This window comes from Phaethon aethereus (genome assembly GCF_964289735.1).
Source record: "Phaethon aethereus genome assembly, chromosome: 1".
NCBI classification, from domain to species: Eukaryota; Metazoa; Chordata; class Aves; order Phaethontiformes; family Phaethontidae; genus Phaethon; species Phaethon aethereus.
The window spans coordinates 189728745-189752639 of NC_138575.1; the positions used below are offsets into that span (position 1 = coordinate 189728745).

Here is a 23895-nt window from a genome sequence, read left to right on the forward strand (position 1 = left end):
TTCATGGGCTGAGTCTGTCCACTCCCATCTGCACAGAGGCACCGTATGTGTTTCACCACCAGAGCAAGAGGCCATAAGGTCCTGGCTGCTAACCCACTGTGTGTCAAAACCTGTTCTTCAAACAGTCTTGCAGAAGGCTGACAAGAAATCAATGGTGGAATGAGAATCCGGCAGAGAAGTCAAAGGTGAGGACCTAAGCAGACCATCCATAACACTAACCCAACATGACCAGTCTACAAGTTCGGGAAGGGATGGGAGTTAGCTTCAGCCGCTATCTAAAGAAATGGTGATGAGTGAGTTTATACAAGCGAAATTAGTAATTCCTCAAAGCGCATAAAGCAGAAACTATTTTACTGCCAGAAACGGGGAGAAAAGCCCCGTTGAAGCGAAAAAAACCCCACGAACAGGGAAGATCCACGTATCTGGGAGGCAGGCTCCAGTATGGCCACCGACTGATGGAACTGCACCCCGACGGCAGGAAGGCCGTCACCGCTAGCCACGAACCCGCGGTCCCAAGGCGGGCCGCCCCCAGCCCCATCGCCCCCCGGCCAGGGCGGGGCGGGAGGAAAGGGGCCCCCTCCCCCTTCTCCTCCCCTCACGGCCCTCCCTTCCCCCGCCCTCCACGCCCCCCGGCCGCACCGCCGCACTCACCTGCTCCTTCCGCTGCCGCGCCGCTCCCCGCCGCCTCCTCCGCCGCCGCCCGGGGCGGAGAGGGTGGGAGGGGGCGAGGGGGGAGTCCGTCCTCCCGGGCCTGAGCGCGGAGCGACACGGAGAGGAAGACGAGGAGCGCCACCCGCTCCCGCAGCCCAACGGCCCCCGCCGCTCCGGCCCCCGCGCGCCAGGGCCGCTGGGTAACCGCCGCCACCGCCGCGCGCGCGCCCTTCCCAACAGCCCTCGCGCCGCCGTTGGTGATGACGTCAGCGGGGGGGCTCAGCGGCGGAGGGTCGGGCGGAAGCGGCGGCGCTGCCGCCGTCCTGGAGGAGGGCGGGGAAGGTGGGCCGGCCTGCGGGCGGGGATGTGCCTGCCTGCCTGCCTGCCTGCGCCGCGCCTCTTCACGGGCATCGGTCGGACTGGCAGCTCGCTGGGTTGGCGTTCTCCGGCAGCTTTGGGCGTGACCCAGGCATTTGCCCCGACTCTGTGGTTTTGCCAGTCCAGTTTCCTGGCTTGGGCCGATCGGGATTGTGGGGATGGATGCACAGTGGGCCTGAGGTGCAGAAAACTATCACAGACGGTTAGGGTCAGAAGGGACCTTTAAAGGTCATCTAGTCCAACCCCTCGCCAAGGAGCAGGGACGTCTTCAACTAGATCAGGTTGCTCAGAACCCCGTCCAACCTGACCTTCAGTGTTGCCAGGAATGGGGCATCTACCACCTCTCTGGGCAACCTGTGCAAGGGTTTCACCACCCACATTATCAAAAATTTCTTCCTTATAACTAGTCTAAATCTACCCTCTTTTAGTTTAAAACCATTATGCCTTATCCTGTCACAACTGGTACTGCTAAAAAGTCTGTCCCCATCTTTCTTATAAGCCCCCTGGAAGTACTGGAAGGATGGAATAAGGTCTCCATGGAGCCTTCTCTTCTCCAGGCTGAACAACCCCAACTCTCTCAGCCTGTCTTCACAGGAGAGGTGTCCCATCCCTCGGATCATTTTGGTGTCCCTCCTCTGGACCTGGTCCAACAGGTCCATGTCTTTCCTGTGCTGAGGGCTCCAGAGCTGGACACAGGACTCCAGGTGGGTCTCCCCAGAGTGGAGTAGAGGGTCAGCATCACCTCCCTCAACCTGCTGGCCACACCAACCAGGATGTGGTTGGCCTGGGCTGCGAGTGCACACTGCCAGCTCTTGTCCAGCTTTTAGTCCACCAGTACCCCCAAGTCCTTCTCGGCAGGGCTGCTCTCGATCCTTTCATCCCCCAGCCTGTATTGGTACTGGGGGTTGCCCTGACGCAGATGCAGGACCTTGCACTTGGCCTTGTTGAACCTCATGAGTTCTGCAAGGTCCCACTCCTCGAGCCTGTCAAGGTCCATCTGGATGACATCCCTTCCCTCTAGTGAGAGTCTCTTTCTGGGTCTCATCTTCAGCGCCATTCTTGCATTTAATGAGTGTGCCAGCATGACAACAACTTGTCTTTAAACTTGTATTGCTCCTGACCAAGAGATGACTGTACGTGGAGGAGTTGGCGATCCAGGTGAACCTGAGTAGACCCCAGCTGGTCCTGTGCTGTGCCACATGGGCAAACCTGGTCTTCAGACCTACATTGTGCTGCACAAACCCTTGGCTGCAAGATAAACAAACTTAGCCAGCTAGTTGTAGCGGAGGAGCCTGTGGGCAGCTCCCACTTGGTATCAGTGATTTGGCTACCTGTGTGTTCTTGCCTTTATCTAAATGTGCAGCAAGAAGTTCTCATGTGACCATCCTTTCTGTTTGACAGTGGAAACAACAAATAGGGTAAGGAAATCCTATAATAGCTCGGATGACTGAAATGGGGGAATTTCTTCTAAGGATGGGGTCTGCCCAGCATTCCACGTGTCAATTGGAGGCCCATTCGATGCACCATCTGGTGTTCCCATCATGTAGAGACATAAGATTGTCTATGCTATTTTCCCCCTATAGTGTTATCGCTAATAATAACATTTTAAATGACACCTTACAGAGTCTGAGTGCCTTTCTTACAGGGATTGTAATGGACCAACACCTCCTGGTGCAGGATAACTTTTTCCATGCAGTTTTTTAATGTGTATTTGAGTATTAAGTGCTGGGAAATTGTATTCACAGCGCTGTTGCCATCTGTGGTGCTGTCCTCATAGGAAGCTACAGTTGTAGGTATAGCTATGTAAATGTGGTTGAAAAAAATTGAAGTATTCTAAAATGAAATATAGAGGGTGTAGTCATCCTTTTTTTTGCCTATATAAAAATAATTTTAATAACGCAACAAGCTTTTTTGTTATTATTATTTGAGCTAACTGAATGCAGTCATGCTGAAATAAATTCTATTCAACATCACAAATTTTGAAGAACATGTTGAGCTATCTCTTTGACAGCAGAAAGTGCTTCTAAGCAAGTTGGTTTAATTTCTTGAGGAGGAAGCAAAAATCCGTAAGTTCCTGTGTCTCGAAGCTCCATGGTAAAAGAGTATTTAATGCCAAGATCGTAAGCCCAGTCGTCTGACCCTCCAGGAGCTAAATCTATGTGAGGAAGGGAAAATAGGTAACAGTTATCTGAAACCAGAACTTCAGTTTTCTGTTCAAAAGCTTTCTTTAGTGCTGGCAAGGATACGCTACCGTGCCTGTTGTAGTAAAAATCATACTTACAAATTGTTTGTGCACCAGCACCAGGTTTGTATGTTTTCTTTGTTGTCCTCTTTATAGCTTTAGCTGCTTTCTTTGCCAGACTTTCCTGAAATTAAGTAAAACATTATTAGCTTTATAGCCTTGTGATAATAGTTAATATGCATTCAGTTAGGATTTATCTACACTGTGCTCTGAATCGTGTATTAGTTAAATATATATATAAAGGGCTCTAGAAAACCCACAGAATGTGGTTAAAATTTTCAGCATATGTCCATGCTACAGATTGCATTTCTGCTGTAGCTGGACAAAAAATAAAGATGGGACCCTTACCACACACTTCAGGTATCAAACTGTTGTCAAACCATTTGTTCCCACTTATCTTGTATTTTTCCTTTTCCAACACAGTATTTAAGTCACTGTTGATTTATGCAGTATTGGCAAAAACAGCAGAAAAAGATTTTCACTGAGAGAATTCTACTTTTCAGCCATGAAGAAGACTTATATGCACAGAATTAGTGCATCTCTTTCTGCTTTACAGGGAAGAAGTCACAAATGCATTATTACTGTTCACTCACAACTGCATATTTTTTTAATGCAGTATGTAAAATAGTTTGTTTCAGGAAATTAAACAGTAACTAAGACAGCATAAGAATATATATTGTTTGAGGTTAGTTTGTTCTGTGTTTACATTGCTGGGTTTTTTTAATTTCTTCTTCTGAACACACTGGCACTAGGTACCAATGGAAATACTATATTGGACTGTCAGGGTTTTAATCTAACAGAGTAGGATGCTTCCAATGCATTAATTGTGTACTTTTTGCAGTCCTCTTAACTACACAACATTTACTTTTTAAAATAAAATGTTTTTTTAAAATATGATTTTAAAAAATAAAATATGTTACGTGACGTGTGAGATGCATGAGGTTGAAAGGCAGTAAAAATGACTACAGTGTGTGCAAATGTCAATCCTGTATCTTGATAAACTCTCTTACTGTCTGTCCTTATATCTTATAATATATGAAATGACCTGTCCACCTCAGACATCCACTGTCTTCCCATATGGCAAATCCGAAAGCCTGCAAACCTGCTTTCTGGTCCCCTTTACATGGTTCCTGCTCCTTTCTTACTGCTAGGCAGGAGCCCTTGCTGTAAATAAAAGAATTTCTTGCCTCAGCACTTGGGAGATTAGGAAACACCAAAAGTGCAGGAGGGAGACTTCCTTGCTCTAGGGGATTTGATGTCTTTACATAAGGAAAATATTACTAAGCTGTCCACCTACTCTTGCAGCTTAGTTGCTCTGTGTTAGCAAATCCTGTTTAGCATGGATATTCTTTACAGATCCAGACAAACACAGAGTTTTCTGGTCAGTGGGAAAAAGCAGTGGCTACTTTTTCTGTTTTGAATTCTGTCTTCTAGGAGAGTTTTTTCTGTGTAATTTCATGGCTCAAAAATTCTACATAAGCAGGATATGTTTTTCATCCTAACACTCGGACCATTTTAAGTAAGTATCCCTAGCAAAACTTTTCAATAAAAATAGCAAGTGTCCACCAGAGTAGCTCACTACTTAGATATGTGGAGGGTATTTTTCAGTTACACACCCAGGTAATTTCAGCATTTGAGTAAACCATACAACGTGATCAGGAATTTGCACAAATATATTTTCAAAGTGTCCAAAAAACCAAGACTCTGCTCTTTTAGCAGCGACTTCAGAGCATCAGAGGTTGATGATGTGCTATCATTCTGGAACAACTATTTCCATTTTTCCATAGTCTTCAGAAGATATTTGCTGTGCTAGACCAGCCCAGACTTCTTTTAAGTTCTTAAGAACATCAGGAGAAATCTCGTTTCCTAATTCTTGATCTTCAGAGCACTGTGACTCCCTCATTACAAGCCTAACCAAGCAGGGGAAGAAGTTCTGAAATAAATGTGAAACTTAAAGAGGTGGGAAGACTTGCCAGCTCATCATGGTCTTTGCTTTTGTCCGTAGTGTAAGAATATGGAAACAATACCATCTGGGAGTAAGAGTGCATGGTTATGTATGCTTTAATGGTGTCTTTGTGATGTCTGATAAAGCGAGCCACTGCTTTCACTTCAGGTTCAGACTCTGGGTAGGGTCCACAGTATATCTCCTGACATTCATAGGGAGATGCTCCTTCCTCTGTAACAAAAGAGCGCACAAAAGTGTTAGTCCTTCACTTCTTCACTTCTGCATTTCTGTTTGTCTAATGAAAAAGCAGAGTGTGATGCTAATGCAGAAAAAACTGTGGACTCTGCCATGCGAGGAAATAAGTGTGAGCCTACTAGGATTTCTCACCTACTATATTCTTGGAAAAAAATTGAGAAGATGAAGAAAAAAGAGATTCAAAGACTGGATAAAAAGTCTTAGAGGAGAGGATGAAAATGCTCCATTTAAATTCATCAAGAACAAGACTGTGAGATCCCTTCTTAAAATCTAGAAGTGCTACAGAAAAAAAGGTAGTTCTAAGTGATTATCTCAGGGGAAAGCCAAACTGCCAATTGGAAACCGAAGAAACACAACTCAATTTGAAAATAATATACCAGTTTTTTAAGAATGAGAAAGACTAGGCACTGGAACAAGTTACTAGGGAGACAACTAAGATTCACAATTTTCCAAAGAACTTTCTGGAAGCAGACAGGATCTTTAGTGTTAAATGTTTTAATAAATTGTGTAAATTTACCGCTTTGCTACTATCTGTATTTTAAATGGACATTTTTTCTTTAAATCTTATGCGGGAATAAAGCTCACTGAGTACTTTAACACCCACAAGACTTTCTTCATCCCTGGGCACTGGGACACTTTAACAGATGTCCATCTTCCAGAAACCAGTAATGCCAGTACATCTGCAGAGTAGCAGCCATGTAGAAGCAACGCAAGCTGTTGTCATATGATACAGGAGAGAAGGAAATGTCTTCTGATGCCAGTGATATCTAGGGCAAATCTACAGCATGCCACACAGTAGTGGGGAGCATATCTGGACCCCAAAAACACTTAAAAATTTTGATATATATATATGCATTAGTTAAGTAAAATTTTAAGGGCTCTCTACAGGTGTATTTGGGTGAGAATTAACTGTGACAGAAAGGAGTAGGCGATATGGTGGTCTCTGGCTGTCAATGTTAGGAATAAACCTGTATTTTCATGCATTCAACTGTTCCACAGCTACTGCAAGACCCTTTATAATATCAATGGCTGAAAATAAATCCTCAGGTGACCTACACTCTTGTATGACACAGCTGAAGAAGCAGAAATACATAGTGAAGAGGGCAGAGTATGGGGGAGAAGCGCCAACAGAGGCACAGAGTCTGGAAGACGGAGTCTGGGAGGTCAAAAACAAGGGTACTGGGGCACAGAAGGATGTGGTACGTTTTATGTTCTGGGATTTATGTATAGTCCTTAATGTTGCTGAATCGAAGGGGATTTCACAGTCCATGAAAATTCATCCACATGGAAGTACAAGCAATTCCTGGCATCTATGCGAAATCATGCAAAAATGGCAAAATGGAAGTTTTACACTCTTCTGTTTTGCACGGAAGTGAGTACTGTCCAAGGAAAAAGGTAATGAAGGATCTGTTGGCTGGTAATCTTGGGTTAATGTTCTGTCTGCTTTCCTAAATCCTTGGTCATACTGACAACAGCCAGCTGAGGAAATTACATGGAAAACATGGATAAAACTGGATTCCAGTAAAATTTAGTTCCACAGAGTGAGTGGATTGGTTTTAATGGAGTAATTTTGCTTTCTATTAGTATAAAAGAAACGTGTAATGTTTCAGTGCGTTTAGTATACTTTGCTCTTCATAAAAACCGTGAGGGCTTTGAACCTGTTCATAAAGTTATCTGAGCAGCTGTAGAGGAAGAACAGATAAACGTGGCAGTACAGCTCTGATTAAATGCAATTATATAAACCCTGGAATTTTGTGATGGTGCCAAGTGTATTCAGAAGCAAATCTGAAGACAGTGGAAGTCTGAGCAATTTGGCACCCCTGACAAGAACTATTATATGTTTAAAAGTATGTGAGTAAAAATTAAATTGCAGGTTCCTGTGAATTTGTGTTCATTTCCCATGGACACAGTTGTGTTATTGTATTCAATTGACACTACTAATAATAATTACAACGTTATTATAAACAGGTGAAAGTCCAGCTTGAGTCTCTTGAGGATCCTGGTGAACTGGTGTTTTGCACAGCTGTCGTGGTTTAGCCCCAGCCGGCAACTAAGCACCACGCAGCCGCTCGCTCACTCTCCCTCCCACAGCGGGATGGGGGAGAGAATGAGCGAGCGGCTGCGTGGTGCTTAGTTGCTATTATTACTATATTACTATATATTGCTATATTACAGCTAACAGTAATAATGGAGATTCTACATTTACTATGTTCTGGATCCAAGCTGTTCAATCATTGCTGTCAGTTGCCAAGCAAAGATGTATCTCATTCAGCATGAGCAATATTTTAATGCTAATTAAGAAAAACAATTTTGTTTTTCAGCATTTTGCTGACTGTATAACTAAAAGGAGTAGAAACCTAGGGAGATGCTTAGAGTCATGTGCTTAAGTTATTGGAAGAACCTGACTTTGGTGCTTAGATTCATGTGTACAAACTTCTTTTTTGCTCCTTGCAAGGCGCTGAGGCTTCTCTCTTCTATGTTTTCAACCATGTTTACGAGAAGAGCATACCATGGCTGAAAACAGTAGGAGTATCTCCCTGGTTACTAAAGAAAGATGTTCTGCTTTTGCCCTATAAGAAGGGTATACATTTTGTCCAAAGACATCTTCAGAGAAGAGGCACTTTCTAATCTACCTGTATTCTTCCACTTTTTGTAAAGTAACATAATTTCTCTGCTTCAGAAGTTGTTTACCACCAACAGTGCTTGACAAATTAAATGCATTACATTACATAACCTTTACCTGAAACTAATACCTGTATCACATAGGTTTTTTTCTGTTATTTCTTCAGACTTCTCTAAGTTCTGTTTTTATGACAAATTTATACTGAATATCACTTTTAAATCTATGTATCTGGTCCCCATCTTCATAATTTTGTGCCTGAAAAAATGTATGTTTTTCTCCATATAATAGCCACAGATGGTAAACGAACATCTTTATTCCCATTTTAGCAATGGACTAAAATGACTGAAAGTCATACCAGACATTAGTGTCAGTACTGAGTGAAGCCAGATCTGATCTATAGGGCAACATTTTAAGATAGCTATTCTACAGACTATTAAAAACCTGTCAAGTACTAAAGTGCCCGCAGGTAAGTAAACGTGATGTAGCCTTGACAACAAACACTGAGAGCCGAGAAATCTTGGTCAGCTGGGCATTACTGAAGAATGACTGAGGTCATCAGTTCATACAACACAGTGGAGCATCTACTCAACTGGGTGGTGCAACAGGCATTGGGTGACATGGCAAGGGCTACCTCTTCCCTCTTTCCTCTGTCCTCTCCCCAACCTGCACCTGGTGTGTCATGGTGTGATGCAAGTGGTGGGATCCAGGGTCCTGGTCCTTCTCTCTCTTGTCATCATGCTGGGAAGAGGTTAGTCCCTCATGTGGAGGACTTCCTTGGGAGGAAAAATCCTGGGTTCCATCAAAAAGTATCTCAAGCTGGGGAAATGTTCACCAGTTCATAAGAGATATTCAGCTGCTTTTGTCTTGATATTAACTTTGTGAAATGGTAAATGAAAATGTTTTCAAAATAAACAGTTTTAAAGTCTAAAAGTGAGGCAGGGGTACAATAAGAAGGAAATGATGTCATACCACACCAGTGCGCATCAAAATTTCTGTTCATGTCAGTGCCAATGCACTTGCTGTTACCGTGAGATGAGCGGCTCTTTCTCCACAGCCGATTCTATGGAAACAGACACACAAAGCCATGTTCAGGGAAAAAGCTGAGAAAAACAATGCACCATCTCACTGGTAAGTTAAATGTGACTTCCTACTTGTGCCTCTACAGGTCATATGCCAATGAAGAGGCAAAAGACCAAGAAAGATTATAAAACCACAATCTCATTGCCACTGAGTCTGAATGATAAAAGGAAAGGTTGGGTAGGATTAGAAGTGGTCACATCTGGTCTGATTTCAATGGATTCGGACTGTGGAAGGAGGGCAGAAGACATACTGTTTGGCCAGTAATGTGAGTTTAGGAGTCCAAATCCAACCTTTCTGCAGGACTTGCTGACAGCATGTGGAAAGTTGGAAATTTGCTGTGCAGCTGTTGAGGTCTATATGCGTAGTTATCCAAATGTGAGCCAAGCTGCGTTAAGGATTGAACGAGTAAAAGAGTGGAGGAAATTTTTTTTTTTTTAACTTGAGCAAAGGATCTAAAAATCAAGGAACCATCTCAATGACTCAGAATTTCCAACCAATAAATAAAATCCTGGACAAAAGATACGTGTTGTACCTTCATTTATCTAAACTCAGAGAATGGCCTTCCTTGTGGGAGGAATAATCTCATGACCACTCATTAACAGTGTGTATCTGTATTGCGTACAGTGACTCCCGCTACCTCGCTATTTAGCAAGTTCTGTGCCTCTATCAGGAGGTAGACTGGTCCGATAATTGCAATTATTATACCATAGTTGAAGGTAAGAAAACCGTTATGAATGCTTTAGTGATGTTTTACAGGCAATCCATGTGCGTGAGAGAGATCAAAGCCATGACAACACTTCTGGAGCACTTTGATTTCTACGTCATGCCCGTGGTGAACGTGGATGGATATGAGTACACGTGGAGCCACCCCTCTGTACGTTCCAGGATGGAAATTATGCCCTAAGCATGCACACTGACAGTTCCCATAAATAGCACATGAGTATGTTGCACAGCCTGTCAGAAAATCTCTACGTACAGAGGGGTGGCTCCACGTGTACTCATATCCATCCACGTTCACCACGGGCATGACGTAGAAATCAAAGTGCTCCAGAAGTGTTGTCATGGTTTGATCTCTCTCACGCACATGGATTGCCTGTAAAGCACAGGGGAAACATTAAAAGCATTCATAACAGTGGTTTTCTTACCTTCCTAGAAAGGCATCTGATGGCGTATAATAATTATGCAATTATCGGACCAGTCTACCTCCTGATAGAGGCACAGAACTTGCTAAATAGCGAGGTAGCTCTTTGGTTAGAATTTCCAGGGACAGGGTAGGAGTCGAACTGATACAGTCAATCAGATACACAGCAGTCCTTTAATGTTAATGAGTGGTCATGAGAAAGAGTTGAAGCCTATTAATAGGAAGGTTTGAGATTTGCTGCTTGTATAAATGATAGGAGCCTTCCCTCCCACCCGAAATACCACAAAAATAACATAAATAAAGCAAGCCCAAAAATAACAAGTAACATTTCAAACGGCTGCTGTACATTACATTATTTCTTCTGGTTGCATTGTGAGTTCAATGCACTTGGATGTCAAGAGCCAGTAAGATCTACATTGCTAACTTTGCCTCACAGCCTATTTTGAAGGCTTTAGTGATACCTAACCTGATTGTTGGTCCACGACACAGGGATAAATTTTCACCTAGATAAGTGGTTTTGTTACTATTAGAATAGACTAAGTCCTTAATCATATCTTGTTCTTCTTTATGCCTTACTTAAACCACCTTCTTTCATTTTAAATTCTTCCTAGTTTTCCTCAGGCAATGGACTTCCTCTGACTAAATGAGAAATGTCAATCTTTCTACAATCTTAACAACAAAATTAAATGATAAAGAGTGGACCTATTATAAAGAATGCCTAGGATTTGCTAGAGAGAGCTAGTGATTTTAATGTGTGTGTGCAGATGTCTATTAATGTCAGATTTTAAAATGTTACTTCATGAAGTGATATAGAAATAAAATTTGAATTTAAAACACGTAAGTTAGACCAAGGGGATGGAGAACCTAAATGTTCAGCTTGTGACTTCTGAAAAATGCTGCAGGGACATGTCACTGGCAAAGTGACAGCACAGCTTGTAATTATTTGGAGCAACATGAAAAGGGCAAATGCATTTCTCTCCAAGGGAACCTTGAAGGCTGGGATTATCAGTGGGTCACAAGGTACATTCAGCTGTATCTGCCCCTAACTCCTGCAATCTCTTTTCAAATGTTATAGTCATTGAGGTTTTATAGTTGTGATTGAGGACAGAAATAAACACATTTCTCCTTATTATTATTAACATCATTATTTAGTTGTACCACGACCAAACCATAATTCGTGTTTCGAGGACTCATCTATGTTGTTTCTCTGGCTACAGTACTGGTGATTGTGAAGTCTCAATCTCACCTAGCTTTTTTTTTACTGTGAACTGTGCTTTTGTGAAAAAGTAACAATAAATAATGTCTCATGATATTAACTGAGCAAGCTGGACAACCTTGTCTAGGCCAGAAAGGCCTTAGGAGCCTTTTCCTGGACCATACTAGGAACTGGGCCAGCAGCTCAGCAGAATGAGTTGAACAGAGATGCCTTAAATTCAGAAAGACCAAGGCAACATATGTTAACATCCAGGTGTAAACCATGGATGTTGTATCTTTTGGCATACCTTTGTTCACTATCCTGAGCAGCCTAGGTATTAAAGGTATTAAAGATCAGATGTGACCATTGGTCTGCGACTGCTCATCAAGGCTGGCCAGGCTAAGCACATACTACAGTCTCACCCCATCAGTGATTTACTAGTTTTCATGAGCTGGTATTATGCATGTGGCTGGCAGCTGTTGGTCATGTTCTGGAGGTCTGAAATGAGGGTGTCTCTAGCAGGGATGCTACCTTCAGAAGAAGGTGGCTTGTGTGGCCTCATTCTCTGAATGAGGCAAATCCAGAAAAAAGCAGGACCACAAATAGAAAATGCAGAGGCAGGAGGCAGAGGAGCAGTAGCAGCAGGCACAGCAGCAGGTGCCACCACAGCAAGTGTTCAGTAGAGATTGCTGGTGTGCATGCTGGTGAGGAGCTATGCCATGCCTGGAGCAGGCAGATGTGGTGTACCTATTGCTCTAGGAAGGCATGTAGGGAAGAACAAGGTTGTAGGACAGCTTGAGCTCACTCTGTGTGTCCTCTGATCTACTCCAGTCAGTGCCAGCTGGAGTAATATGGGAGTAACATGGCCACCATGTGCTGCATGACTCGGAGCCAAGATCATTCCTTGGATCCATGTGGCAGTATAGACATAGTCCTAGTAGATTACCAAATACTTGCTTTTTCTGGCATGACCTCTCCACCCCTGACCATTTGTAATTGTAGATGTCTCTGTCGAATTTGCTGCACATACTTTGAAGTTTCTTTCATAGCTGAGGGTACATCTGAGCTCTTTTGCATTCGATCCATATGACTTTCTCTTTCACACACACCCCTCCATCTGCTGACATAGACGTACATGCACACACACTGACTGCTATCCATACAGCTTAGACACAAATCTCATGTGCCAGTGTTGTGGAAGTAATGGATTAAGACTTTACGGAGCTTAGAGTGCAACTGGACAGTGAAGGTATCTAGATTTTTTGCTTTGCTTTGAAAACAGTAATCAGATGTGATTATCTACTCACATGGCCTATGAACCACAGGCAAAAAGCAGGAGAAATCCATTCTCTAGCGTGGATACCGCAGTCAATCCATATGGCACTTTTGGAGTTTTCCTGGCTTTTAGAAAGCTGACAAAAGAGAAACTGTATTAAAATGTCACCGTTGTAAAGCATACCACATAAAAGTGGAAGTGAAAAGGGTAACCAAGATGGAAGAAGAAGTATCTGTCTTGTAGGGAGAGGTTAGACTGATCCTGGGCCAGGATACTGCTCTCAGTTACGTTCGCTTATAATCAGAGCGCCACATTCAGTCTGCTTGCAGCAAGCTCCTAAACATAGACACCAGGACAACAGCAAGACCTGAGGTCAAGAGAATAGATCACCAACTATGCAGGGCAACAAACTAAATTGGCTTTATAGTCAAGAGAGGAGAGTATCCACCGTGCCAGTATTTCATGCCTTTGGATGATGGCCTAGATGTGGTAACTTCTTTGTGACCCAACAAGGAACCTAATGTGGTCAAATGCCTTTGCAAAGGTAATGCGCCTTACTAGAAGAACTTGGAAAACTTCTAAAAACCACAAAAGTATGCCCATAAAAATAGATTTAAGAAAGTGTTCTGGCCAAACCCCATCACTTGCTTACATTAGTACTTGGAAAGATTTTGCAGTAAGTCACAGCTGTACCTTCAGAACATAAAGTGGTCGTTTTTCATATGATGTTCCAATATATATTTTCTGGAGCAGGTCAGAATGGACTTTCACTGTTTCTTCCATCCAATGATATATCTGCAAGGATGAAGCTAGTAAATACATCTTCTCCCTACTGTTCTCCTTCATCCCTGAAAGTGGTCTAGACTTAAATTCATTCTTCCTCCCCAAATCCTGCCTCTTTAGCTGATGGGAAAGAAAAACTATCAAATTCAGACCACTTACTACTTGCCTGTTTCTAATTTATCTTAAAACAATTGGTAAGATACAGTCACAACACAGTCACAGCATATCCCTGAAATTCCTCTTTAGTTCTATTTGGTTAAATTATTATTAATCTAAGTTTTAAATATTTATATGTTGTTTTGCGCCTTCATTTGGCTTCTGTGTTGGCTGCATTTGAATGGCAGTTTGAGGCAATACATGTATGAGAGATTTTGTCTGGTGCTTTGTTCTTCCGCTATGAAGGCATTACAGTAAACATGACTCTCAGTGGTTAAGCAATCCAATGGTAATTATTTACCTGTTCGTTATTTCTTTCCCTATCAACCATGAGACAAATTTCACCCCCTGGATCTACAGAGGTTTAAAACAAAACTCTCTTACTTCTTTCATTGAATGGTAGCTTTCATAATATGATGAAGATCTACGTGGGTTGACTGTGTCATTGACAGTCTGTTTTTCAATAAGTCCTTGAACATCGCTCATCGAGACTCTGAACAACAAAGAAAGAGCACAACGTCCAGTTAAGCAAACGATAAATGTCTTTGCAGAAACATTCATGACAAGAAATGAAAAATGCCTACTTGTGTTGGATGGTCAATTGCCTTAACTGAGCTTTTATGCTATTTATGCTGGATGCCCTGACATAGAAATGGACTTCTTTGTCCTTCTTGATATTTTCAACCACAACAGGTTGCCAGAGAATGACCTGCAAAGTTTCAAAAAACATTTTATTTTTTTACCAAGGTAAGGAAAGAAATTAACATTTAGTAAGTATTTTGAAAATAATCAAAGCATATTTTTCAGTTTAAGAGACCACTTGTAACAAGCAGTTTAATGTTCCCTATGTTGTGCTATAGCGTTCTGCTACTGCTGGGAATGAAACGTTTGTATTTAAGAAATGTTTATAATGACTTCTGCACATAAATTCATAAATCAAGAACAAAGACAGGAACATAACCTTTTCTGAGATAGTATTTCTAGTACAATAGATGTGTTTAGCCAGTGATTATGTTACATGTTTTCAAGTCTGCTGAGAGTTATTTTCCCTGAGGGTGTTTAGAGAATTAATGAAGATCAGACCAGTCTTTGTAGTTATTGTATTCACTGATTACTTTGATCAGGCAGGAAATAAATGCCAGAAGCCGTTTGAATATAAGTCAAGTCAAAGCAGCAATACAGAGATTAGAAATGGGAGGAAAATAAGAAAATTAGATTCTTCTTGGTAAAATTAAATCTTTTAAAATAATAAAATCAGAAGCCAACATATTCAATAAAAGACTGAAACTTTAGAAGCAATAATACCTAAAGATGTAGCGGTGACTGTGAGCAGAAAATTAGGCATGAATTTACAATGTGAAAAAGGTCAACAAAATTCTTAAGTGCATTTTTTAAGAGATTCAGCATGGAGTCGCCAGGCAATAGGGTTTATTTTTTTCCTTCCTGGTGCAGTTGCACCAGGAATATTATATTCAACTTAGGGCACCGTGCTTGCAGGCAAGTATCAGCTGTCAACTATTTACCTCACTTACTTCTCAGAGAGAACATGTCTGCAAAATCATACAGAAAACTCTTCCATGCTTTTACCCAAGACTTTGGAACAATAAACAGTAGAGGATTTGAGCCCTGGATATATTACTGCAATGTGCTATACAAATGGCTGAGCTAGTCTCAGTGTAGCCATCTCAGACGTTATTGGCAGGGTAGCAACAGCATCGCATGGCTCAGCATTTTTTGGGAAACCCAAAGAAGCATGCTGGATGCTTAGCTCCCCAGCACTGATTTCCCTGTTGCCCTGGCTAGCCTGCTGTCTGCACTGGTGTGCACCAGCTCAGATTTAGTTTCTCTTTGGTATAGGCATTCTTTTAATTGAGGATAAGAAAAACTAAGGAACTCTGGATTGACGCAGCTGAGGTGGCAAAAGAGCAACAAATGGGGGTAGATGGGAAACTTCAATAATGTATATGATTATTGGTCTCTTTACCCGTCATCAGCACTGGTCAGTACTGCCTCAGGAGCAGCTGCAAAAGATGCTGTTGTAGGTGTTCCTGCATCTGAGTGTTCTGATGGATGCTACATGCAATGTGTGTGGAGTAAGAGCAAAGTATTTCCTTTGTTTTAGGCTTTTGCTTTACAACTTTTGCAGGAGTAGCACCTATAATTAGCCTGGTAATTCTTCTTGTAAGATGCTGATTTTCAATTGCTGCTTTTTTGCTATATTTTAACCATTAAAATTTGTTGTGAGGTAATTCTTTGCGTCTTCCCTTTCCCATTCCCTTTCCTTTTGCTTTCCTTCTCCCATTCCCTTTCCCTTTTCTTTTTATAACTTGCCCAGTTCATATCTGTGGAAAAAAAATGGCCAGTTTATAACCCTTGAAAATGTTCAGTTTGTGTATTCACATAAGGGACTTGGTAGAAACCACCGCATGCTCTCTCTGCACTCAATGTGCTGCAGTTGTTCTTCATGGCTTCTTGGGGCTCTTGTGCACAGGAAAGTGAAGAATGGCAGTGGTGAGGAAAAGATGGAGGAGGGGAAATTTATTTTTGTACAGTAGAGGACATGACATATGAAGGTCGAAAAGAGCAAGGAAGGTTATCAAAGTTTGTGTGAACTGAAGGGAGGATGCTAGGAAAGACAGCAGAAGACTAGTAGGGTTTTGGGGTGGACATAAAATGAATAGGAGCCAAGAAAGGCAGAGCAAGATCGGGCATAGGTACGGTTAACAGCTCTCAGTCATCTGAGACACATCCTGTAAATTATGTTGGTTGAGGGAATGGTTACTCCTTTGTTGCTGGGTGTTGGCTTCAAACTCTGTGTGATTGGAAAAATGCTTTTGAAGAGGAAGAGATGCCTCATTTTAATTAAATACTCTTTAATGACAGATAGAAGTAGTAAAAAAAAAGTATTGCTTAAGAGATTTTTATCTTCTAAATGCTGCTTTAAGAAAAATACCACAAAAGTCTGGTCCTGATCTTGAAAGCTGTTCAAGTCACATAGGTCCAGATTGCATTTGTCTAAAGTGCTGAGGTTCCATAGCAAAAGTGTTTCTACCTACTGTCTGTTGGTGCTTTGCCAATTTTGCAGTATCTTAGTACACAAAATCAGTGGCAGAAATCTGAGCTCTGATATAACGCAGTACTAGAGCATTATGAAGGAAGGGGCTCGTCATGAATATCAGAAGGTAGCGGAGCAATGAAAACCAAACATTTGCTGAGTTGCTGTATTAGAATAGATGAATGAAAGTGGGCTAAATCTTTCTCCGGGAGTAGAAGCAGTATTAGTGCACTTGGGGGCAGAATCTGGCCTAGAGACTGGAAAGACAGAGGGAACTGTTTACCTCAGTGGTGTTCAGCAAATCCTGAAGGGCTGCAACCTGTTTCTCTGTTTGTGGGAGAGCCCACAAAACTTCATCCCTGAAAAACAAGGGTATTTAGGTAAAGCACAGGTACTTGGAACTACTCTAGGACATGCAAAAGTAGAGAAGCAGGCTTGGCATTTCTTGTCTTCCCTGGCTTGCTGCCATGAACTCAAAGAACATTCAGTGGTGAAGATGCTGAGCCCCGCTCCAGGCTCTGCTTCTGCCAACCAGTAAAATCCGTGAAAGAGGTGGTGCAGAGCTTTGGTGCAAAGCCAATATCTGCTGCTGGACTCCGAGACTGCTCCTGGCAGCTGGCACCAGCGCAAGAGCTGCCAGCCCCAGCTAATCCGGCGTGCAGCAGCACCAGTGGAAAGCTGGCCTGGACCAGGAAGGCAGCGCTCCTGTTGTCCCCCGAGTTTCTTGGTCTCAGTCACTGTTCAGCAGAGACATGAGCCCTCCCAGTCTCCTGCAAAAGCCAAACATGATGTTTTGTAGATGTGCAGAGGCTACTACCATCATCATTCCTACTCCAGTCCAGTTGTTCTGATCTCCTCATTTCTGTCCCTTCTGACAGGTATGGTTTCAGTTGGTTTATACCACTGTCCTCCCCCTCTTTGCCCAGTAATTTATATTCCCCCTCTACTTGAAACCTATGGTCCAGACACGCTGTACATGAGATGATGCTTCCCAGCTGCTGCATGCCTGACTCTACCATCAGTGACAGAAGTTAAATTCACTTTCTGGAAAGGAAAAACACCGCTTTGCATTGTAAATCCAGCCCTGATCTTCAGTGCCCGGCAAGCCATGTAGTTCAAAATTGCATTGGGTAGATAATTAAAATAATTTGTGTGTGTAGAAGGAGGAGACTTGGGGAATGTCAGACCCCTATTTCCATTTTCTGAGCTGGGGTGGCTCCTGGCCCTCTAATCATGTGGAGTTGGTGGCAATGCATAAATCAGGCACTGTGGAAGTCCCTGCCAGCCCTGTCTGCAAAGACTGTCCTGAAAAGAAAACAGGCAGGGCTCTCAAAACTAGTGTTTTCAAGCTGCATAACATGATTGTCACAACTCGTTATTGTGACTGATTTCAAGCAGAGACCTGACAGCATCTGGCAACCGGGTGATTTATCTTTTCTACTTTTAGCTGGGCTCCAAGCAATCAGTTTTGTTTCTTATGTAGAGCCAACAACATGCCAGCCCTGTTTTTGCCCCCACCATCATTTGACAGAGCATCAAAAAGCAATCAGGGATAGGTATGTTTGGCAGTTTTCCTATTTCTTTAGGCACGTGCACTCCAAAGCTTGTGTTTGGGGCTACTTTAAAAGTGAATTTGTCTTCTCCTATCTGGGGGAGTCTGTTCACAGGTGACACCAGAAAAGGGCAGCTACATCTGTTTTCATCCTATGATTCCCACAGCCTGAGAGTGCCATAATGAAGAAGCTGGTATGTACTTGTACCCCATCATTTGTTGCAGAGCTGTTTCAGCTGAGGGTGGTAAGTACTGGACAGGTGGTAGCTAGCAGTGATACCTCTGTAGCTCTTGTTGGTAGGACCTGAATACACTGAACAAGCTAATCCAAGTTCTGCCCTTGCTCCTATAGTCAGGTTTAACATGAGAAGTATTAACACCTCCAGGGAGACCTTATTGTAACCTTTCAGTACTTAAAGGCGGCTGCACTTGCAGCCCAGAAGGCCAACTGTATCCTGGGCCACATCAAAATAAGCGTGGCCGGCAGGTTGAGGGAGGTGATGCTGCCCCTCTACTCCACTCTGGGGAGACCCCACCTGGAGTCCTGCATCCAGCTTTGGAGCCCTCAGCACAGGAAAGACATGGACCTGTTGGACCAGGTCCAGAGGAGGGACACCAAAATGATCCGAGGGATGGAACACCTCTCCTGTGAAGACAGGCTGAGAGAGTTGGGGTTGTTCAGCCTGGAGAAGAGAAGGCTCTGGGGAGACCTTATTGCAGCCTTCCAGTACTTCCAGGGGGCTTATAAGAAATATGGGGACAGACTTTTTAGCAGGACCAGTTGCGATAGGACAAAGGGTAATGGTTTTAAACTAAAAGAGGGTAGATTTAGACTAGATAGAAGGAAGAAATTTTTGACAATGCGGGTGGTGAAACCCTGGCCCAGGTTGCCCAGAGAGGTGGTAGATGCCCCATCCCTGGCAACATTGACAGTCAGGTTGGACGGGGCTCTGAGCAACCTGATCTAGTTGAAGATGTCCCTGCTTATTGCAGGGGGGTTGGACTAGATGACCTTTAAAGGTCAATTCCAACCCAAACTGTTCTATGATTCTATGAAATTGTGGTCATATGGCTTCTCAGTTCCTCTGCTTCAATTTGACATTATACACTTTTTCGTCTGTCTTCTGCCCCACTCCTGTTAGAAAATACCCAAACAAAAGCTTTGATTGTTGCCTTTATACCAATCTCAGAACCAACCCTCCACTCCAAGGCTTCCTTGCCCTGCCTGCTGCCCTGGTACAGCTGGGCATGTTCATCTTGAACACACCTCTTTTCTTGCACTTTCTGTCCTCATGCCTTGCTTCCCTGGTTGCTCATTGAGATTGTCCTTAAGAGGATCCCTCTCATTCCCCTCCTCCAACTTTCTGCCAGTGTCCCACTGGACTCTGTCTATGTTCCCCATCTCTTTTTCCTCTCCCTTTTATTTCTGGGTAAATAGAAGTCCAGCTGCCATCCCCATACTACAATGCTCAGGTCTTATCCTGTAGCTATGACAGAGTGAGTGGGATGTATCACAGTTCATTTTAGATGGTTTTAATATCTTCACCTGAGCTAGTCACTCATAAAAGAAACAGGTACTTTCAGGGTCCAGTTAACCTGAGCTAATTTAGATGTGTGCGCTAAACTGGAATGAATTATAACCTAAATAATACACATATTTTTCTCCACTAGCTGTACAGGAAGATGAAGGGGACTTGTTCCTATGCAGAACTGTGCAGAAAGCCTGCAGTCAGATGAATCCCATCCCAGAGCTCTGGCCACCATCTTACAGATAGACATAAATCAGTGCCAGTTGTCTGCAGGCATCTCAGTCTCTTCACATCTCCTCTCCATTGCATTTCTCAGTCAGTAGGAAGGCCGTTGGCATCACATACCACACAGGCCCACAAAAAGAAGGCATCAGTGTGGATGTGTCTCCCCGTCCTCATAACCTGGCTTCATTTAAACCTTGCATGTTCTTTCTAACATGTCCAGAAGAGAGGCTTCCCTACTTATTTCCAGCTGAACATCTTACCCTGGCTCTCAGCAGGTAACGTCGCTAGAAGAATGCTGCTAGCATCTTCTCCTGTCCTCTTGGACATCTTGCTCTGCCTGGAGCACAGACATCTGCCTGTGGGCTCTCTTTTTCTCCCACCTTGCTGACTCTGCAAGAGCCTCCAGTCTTGCCCTCTCCCTACAAGTGAGCTAGGTGTCTTTCCAGTGCCACCAGCTCTTTCACAAGTCTCACAATGTTCGGCATTTTTTTTAGAAGTTCAGATGCAGTAATCACACTATAACCTTGCAAAGGGAAGCTTTAATACATGACCGTTAAATCCTCCAACACTAGCACTCCAATGAAAGTAAAAAGTCAGATGTAATATATCTCCTTTAAAATATCATTATTTTAGCCATTTTCATAACCGTGGCTGGGAGGGTTAGACTCATGCTTTCCAATGTGAAATGCCATATTGTTCTGTAAGGGTCATATATTCAGTATTTTATTTAAACATGAAATAAATGAACCTTCAAGTAGCACAGAGCAATATTGCTCCGCTGAATTCACCTAAAAACTTGCTTAACTGTCCCGCTGCTATAACCCTCACACCTCTGTAGCAATCCACAACAAAATATGACCGCAACACAAACGGAGATGAAAGAGTCTCTTTTAAAGGCATGAACTCAGTGGTGTTCACCTGTCACAGGTCTGCCACTGGTGTGTGGTGTGGAGTCGCAGAAGTGCTACAAGACATAATTCACTATTATTTGTGTAGGTATTTCAGTCCTGCGAGCAGGTTGTGTTTAATCGTGATTCCTGGAGGTTGTTCAGCTTGTTTAATAACACCACATGAGGGGCTTATCCTTTTAGTTCTACCTATTAAAACCTTGCAGGTTTTTAAACCAGCTGTACATGTAGAAAATAAAAGCACTTTGCTGTCTTCATCTCTGACATATGTTCTCATGTTTTAAGAAAGCATTTGGTTTCAGGGCATTTCTGAAGTTTATCGATAGGTAACAATAAAGCTGCTTCTGAAACATTGTACAAATACCAAAATGGTTATTCAAAAATGATTTATGACTGGAAAAACAATCATAAAAGCTGCTTTAGAAAGAAAACAGATTGTTAGCACTTTCTGAAATGGTTTCTCTTTCTACCTCAAGAAGTAATTCATTTAAGAACTTGTTCTAAGGCAAATGAAGCAAATTATTTTTTCCCATTAAGTTTCAGAATGCCCTTTATTGGCATTCAAAAGCACTGAATGAACAGAATTGATTTGCACTTAGACCGAAAAGAATAGTTTTAATATGATTAAAAACATAGGATTTATGGATGCAAAGAAGACTCAGAATAATTTCATTTCCTCCACCATCTATATGTTAAATTGAACCACATATCCAATTACAAGAGCAATAAATAAATGTCAACCTTTGCCAAATGTTTTCTTATGCAACTTGGAGTTATTTTGCCTCAATACTTTCCCTGTCCCACTCACCACACACTAAAAGCCCAGTAGCACCAGCAGATATTTACCTTGGAAGACTGAAGACATGCTTCTCCTGAATCCAGATAAATAGGGTAAAAAAGAGCAGGTAAAACTTCATCTTCGCAGTATACACAATGAAACCAAATGCAACTGGAAAGCCGAGGGTTCAGGACCCACATTATTGATTTCAAAAATGTTATTTAAAGAGTGGTTAAAATTTAATACCGTCTCTCACCTCAACCCCAAGCTCCTGGCGGCTAAGTCAATATGACAGAGCTCCCTAGGGAGGTCCTGCTCATATTGATGTTGTCCATCTACAAAATGATAAAGTACATTTTGGACATTTTCATACTGACAAGTCACTTTGTCATCTCAGCCTTTGTGTCATTTCATTGCGGCTATGAACCACAGACATAAGAAAAAACACCAAGCACAAAGTTTTTGGGATCCTCTAATATTTACAGAGGTCCAGCAGCGTGCTCTGCATTCAGCACTCCTATAGCACATCACAGGCAAATGTGAAGCTGTGTGAGAGGAGTGGGAGTGAGGTTATTAAGTTCAAATGGAAAAATCCTGAGTAGGAAAGCTTCTTTTTCTGGCTTTTGCTAGCAGAGAAAACAAGGAGCAAATGGGATGTGACACCTACTTTTATTGAAGGCCATTCCTCTAGTTCAGGATGGAGCGCATCAGCTGGGTCTCCATCTTTTGCAGCTGGCTTCTACCTTTTTGGTTAATGCCTGATCCATCCAAGGATTTCAGATTGCTTGTGCTGCTCCATGTTCTCTTTTCTGTGATGTTCTGACATCCATGTATTTTCCATATGTCATACTGGGTTAGCTTTTCAAGAAAATGTACCAGTGACTCTTCATCTTACTATTATTCATTTTTACATGCCTCAAGATTTGCCTCACATATTTTTATCCACAGTTGTCCAGGCAGGACGTGCGGAAAAGCTGAATGAATTTGACATGTCCAGAATAGATGATCTCTATGTACATTATGTGCTTGAACAGTAAATCCAACTTGGCTAGGGCACAGCTTGTTATCATGGTCCAAGTCCTCTGCTTCCATGCACCAACAGTTCCAGGCACGATACTGGTTAGAGAAGACCTCAATGGCAGCCTTATGTGGAGGAGAACTGCTCTAGAATCAGATCCACACTAATGTTAGCTCTTGGCTGAGCGTATAATGTAGGTGCAGAATGAGGGAACCAAACCTGCTGTCTGATATAAAAGATTTTTCAGGTGACGGTTCCCCAGAAACACAACATGGCTTTCTTCCAGAGGGAATTCACAGAATCACAGAATCATTAAGGTTGGATAAGACCTTTAAGATTGTCAAGTCCAACCATCAACCCAACACCACCATGCCCACTAAACCATGTCCTGAAGTCTACACATTTTGTTAATACTTCCAGAGATGGTGACTCCACCATCTCCCTGGGCAGCCTGTTCCAATGCTTGACCACTCTCTCGGTGAAGAAATTTTTCCTAATATCTACTCTAAACCTCCCCTGGCGCAACTTGAAGCCATTTACGCTCGTCCTCTCACTAGTTACTTGGCAGAAGAGACCAACACCCTCGTCGCCACAACCCCCTTTCAGGTAGTTGTAGAGAACAATAAGGTCTCCCCTCAGCCTCCTCTTCTCCAGACTGAACAACCCCAGTTCTCTCAGCCGCTCCTCATAAGACTTGTGCTCCAGACCCCTCACCAGCTTCGTTGCCCTTCTCTGGACACACTCGAGCACTTCAACATTCTTCTTGTAGTGAGGGGCCCAAAACTGAACACAGTATTCGAGGTGCGGCCTCACCAGTGCCAAGTACAGGGGCACGATCACTTCCCTGCTCCTGCTGGCCACACTAGTTCTGATACAGGCCAGGACGCTGTTGGCCTTCTTGGCCACCTGGGCACACTGCCGGCTCATGTTCAGCTGGCTGTCAACCAGCACCCCCAGGTCCTTTTCTGCCAGGCAGCTCTCCAGACACTCTTCCCCAAGCCTGTAGCGTTGCATGGGGTTGTTGTGGCCAAAGTGCAGGACCCTGCACTTGGCCTTATTAAATCTTGTACCATATTAAACCACTGCCCATTGATCTAGCCTGTCC

At 42.9% G+C, this 23895-nt stretch overlaps 1 protein-coding gene across 1 annotated transcript; it reads right to left on the minus strand.

The window, feature by feature from the left end:
• Positions 1 to 2999: 2999 nt before the first annotated feature.
• CPB2 (carboxypeptidase B2) lies at positions 3000 to 21911 on the minus strand (the record flags this gene model as incomplete). Its single annotated transcript, XM_081998092.1, has 11 exons — positions 3000 to 3184; positions 3311 to 3395; positions 5245 to 5447; positions 9064 to 9154; positions 10151 to 10267; positions 12818 to 12922; positions 13480 to 13581; positions 14110 to 14218; positions 14310 to 14434; positions 17064 to 17139; positions 21841 to 21911. The coding sequence occupies 11 exons, from the start codon at positions 21909 to 21911 to the stop codon at positions 3000 to 3002; spliced, it is 1269 nt and encodes a 422-aa protein (XP_081854218.1).
• Between the last annotated feature and the right edge of the window lie 1984 nt (positions 21912 to 23895).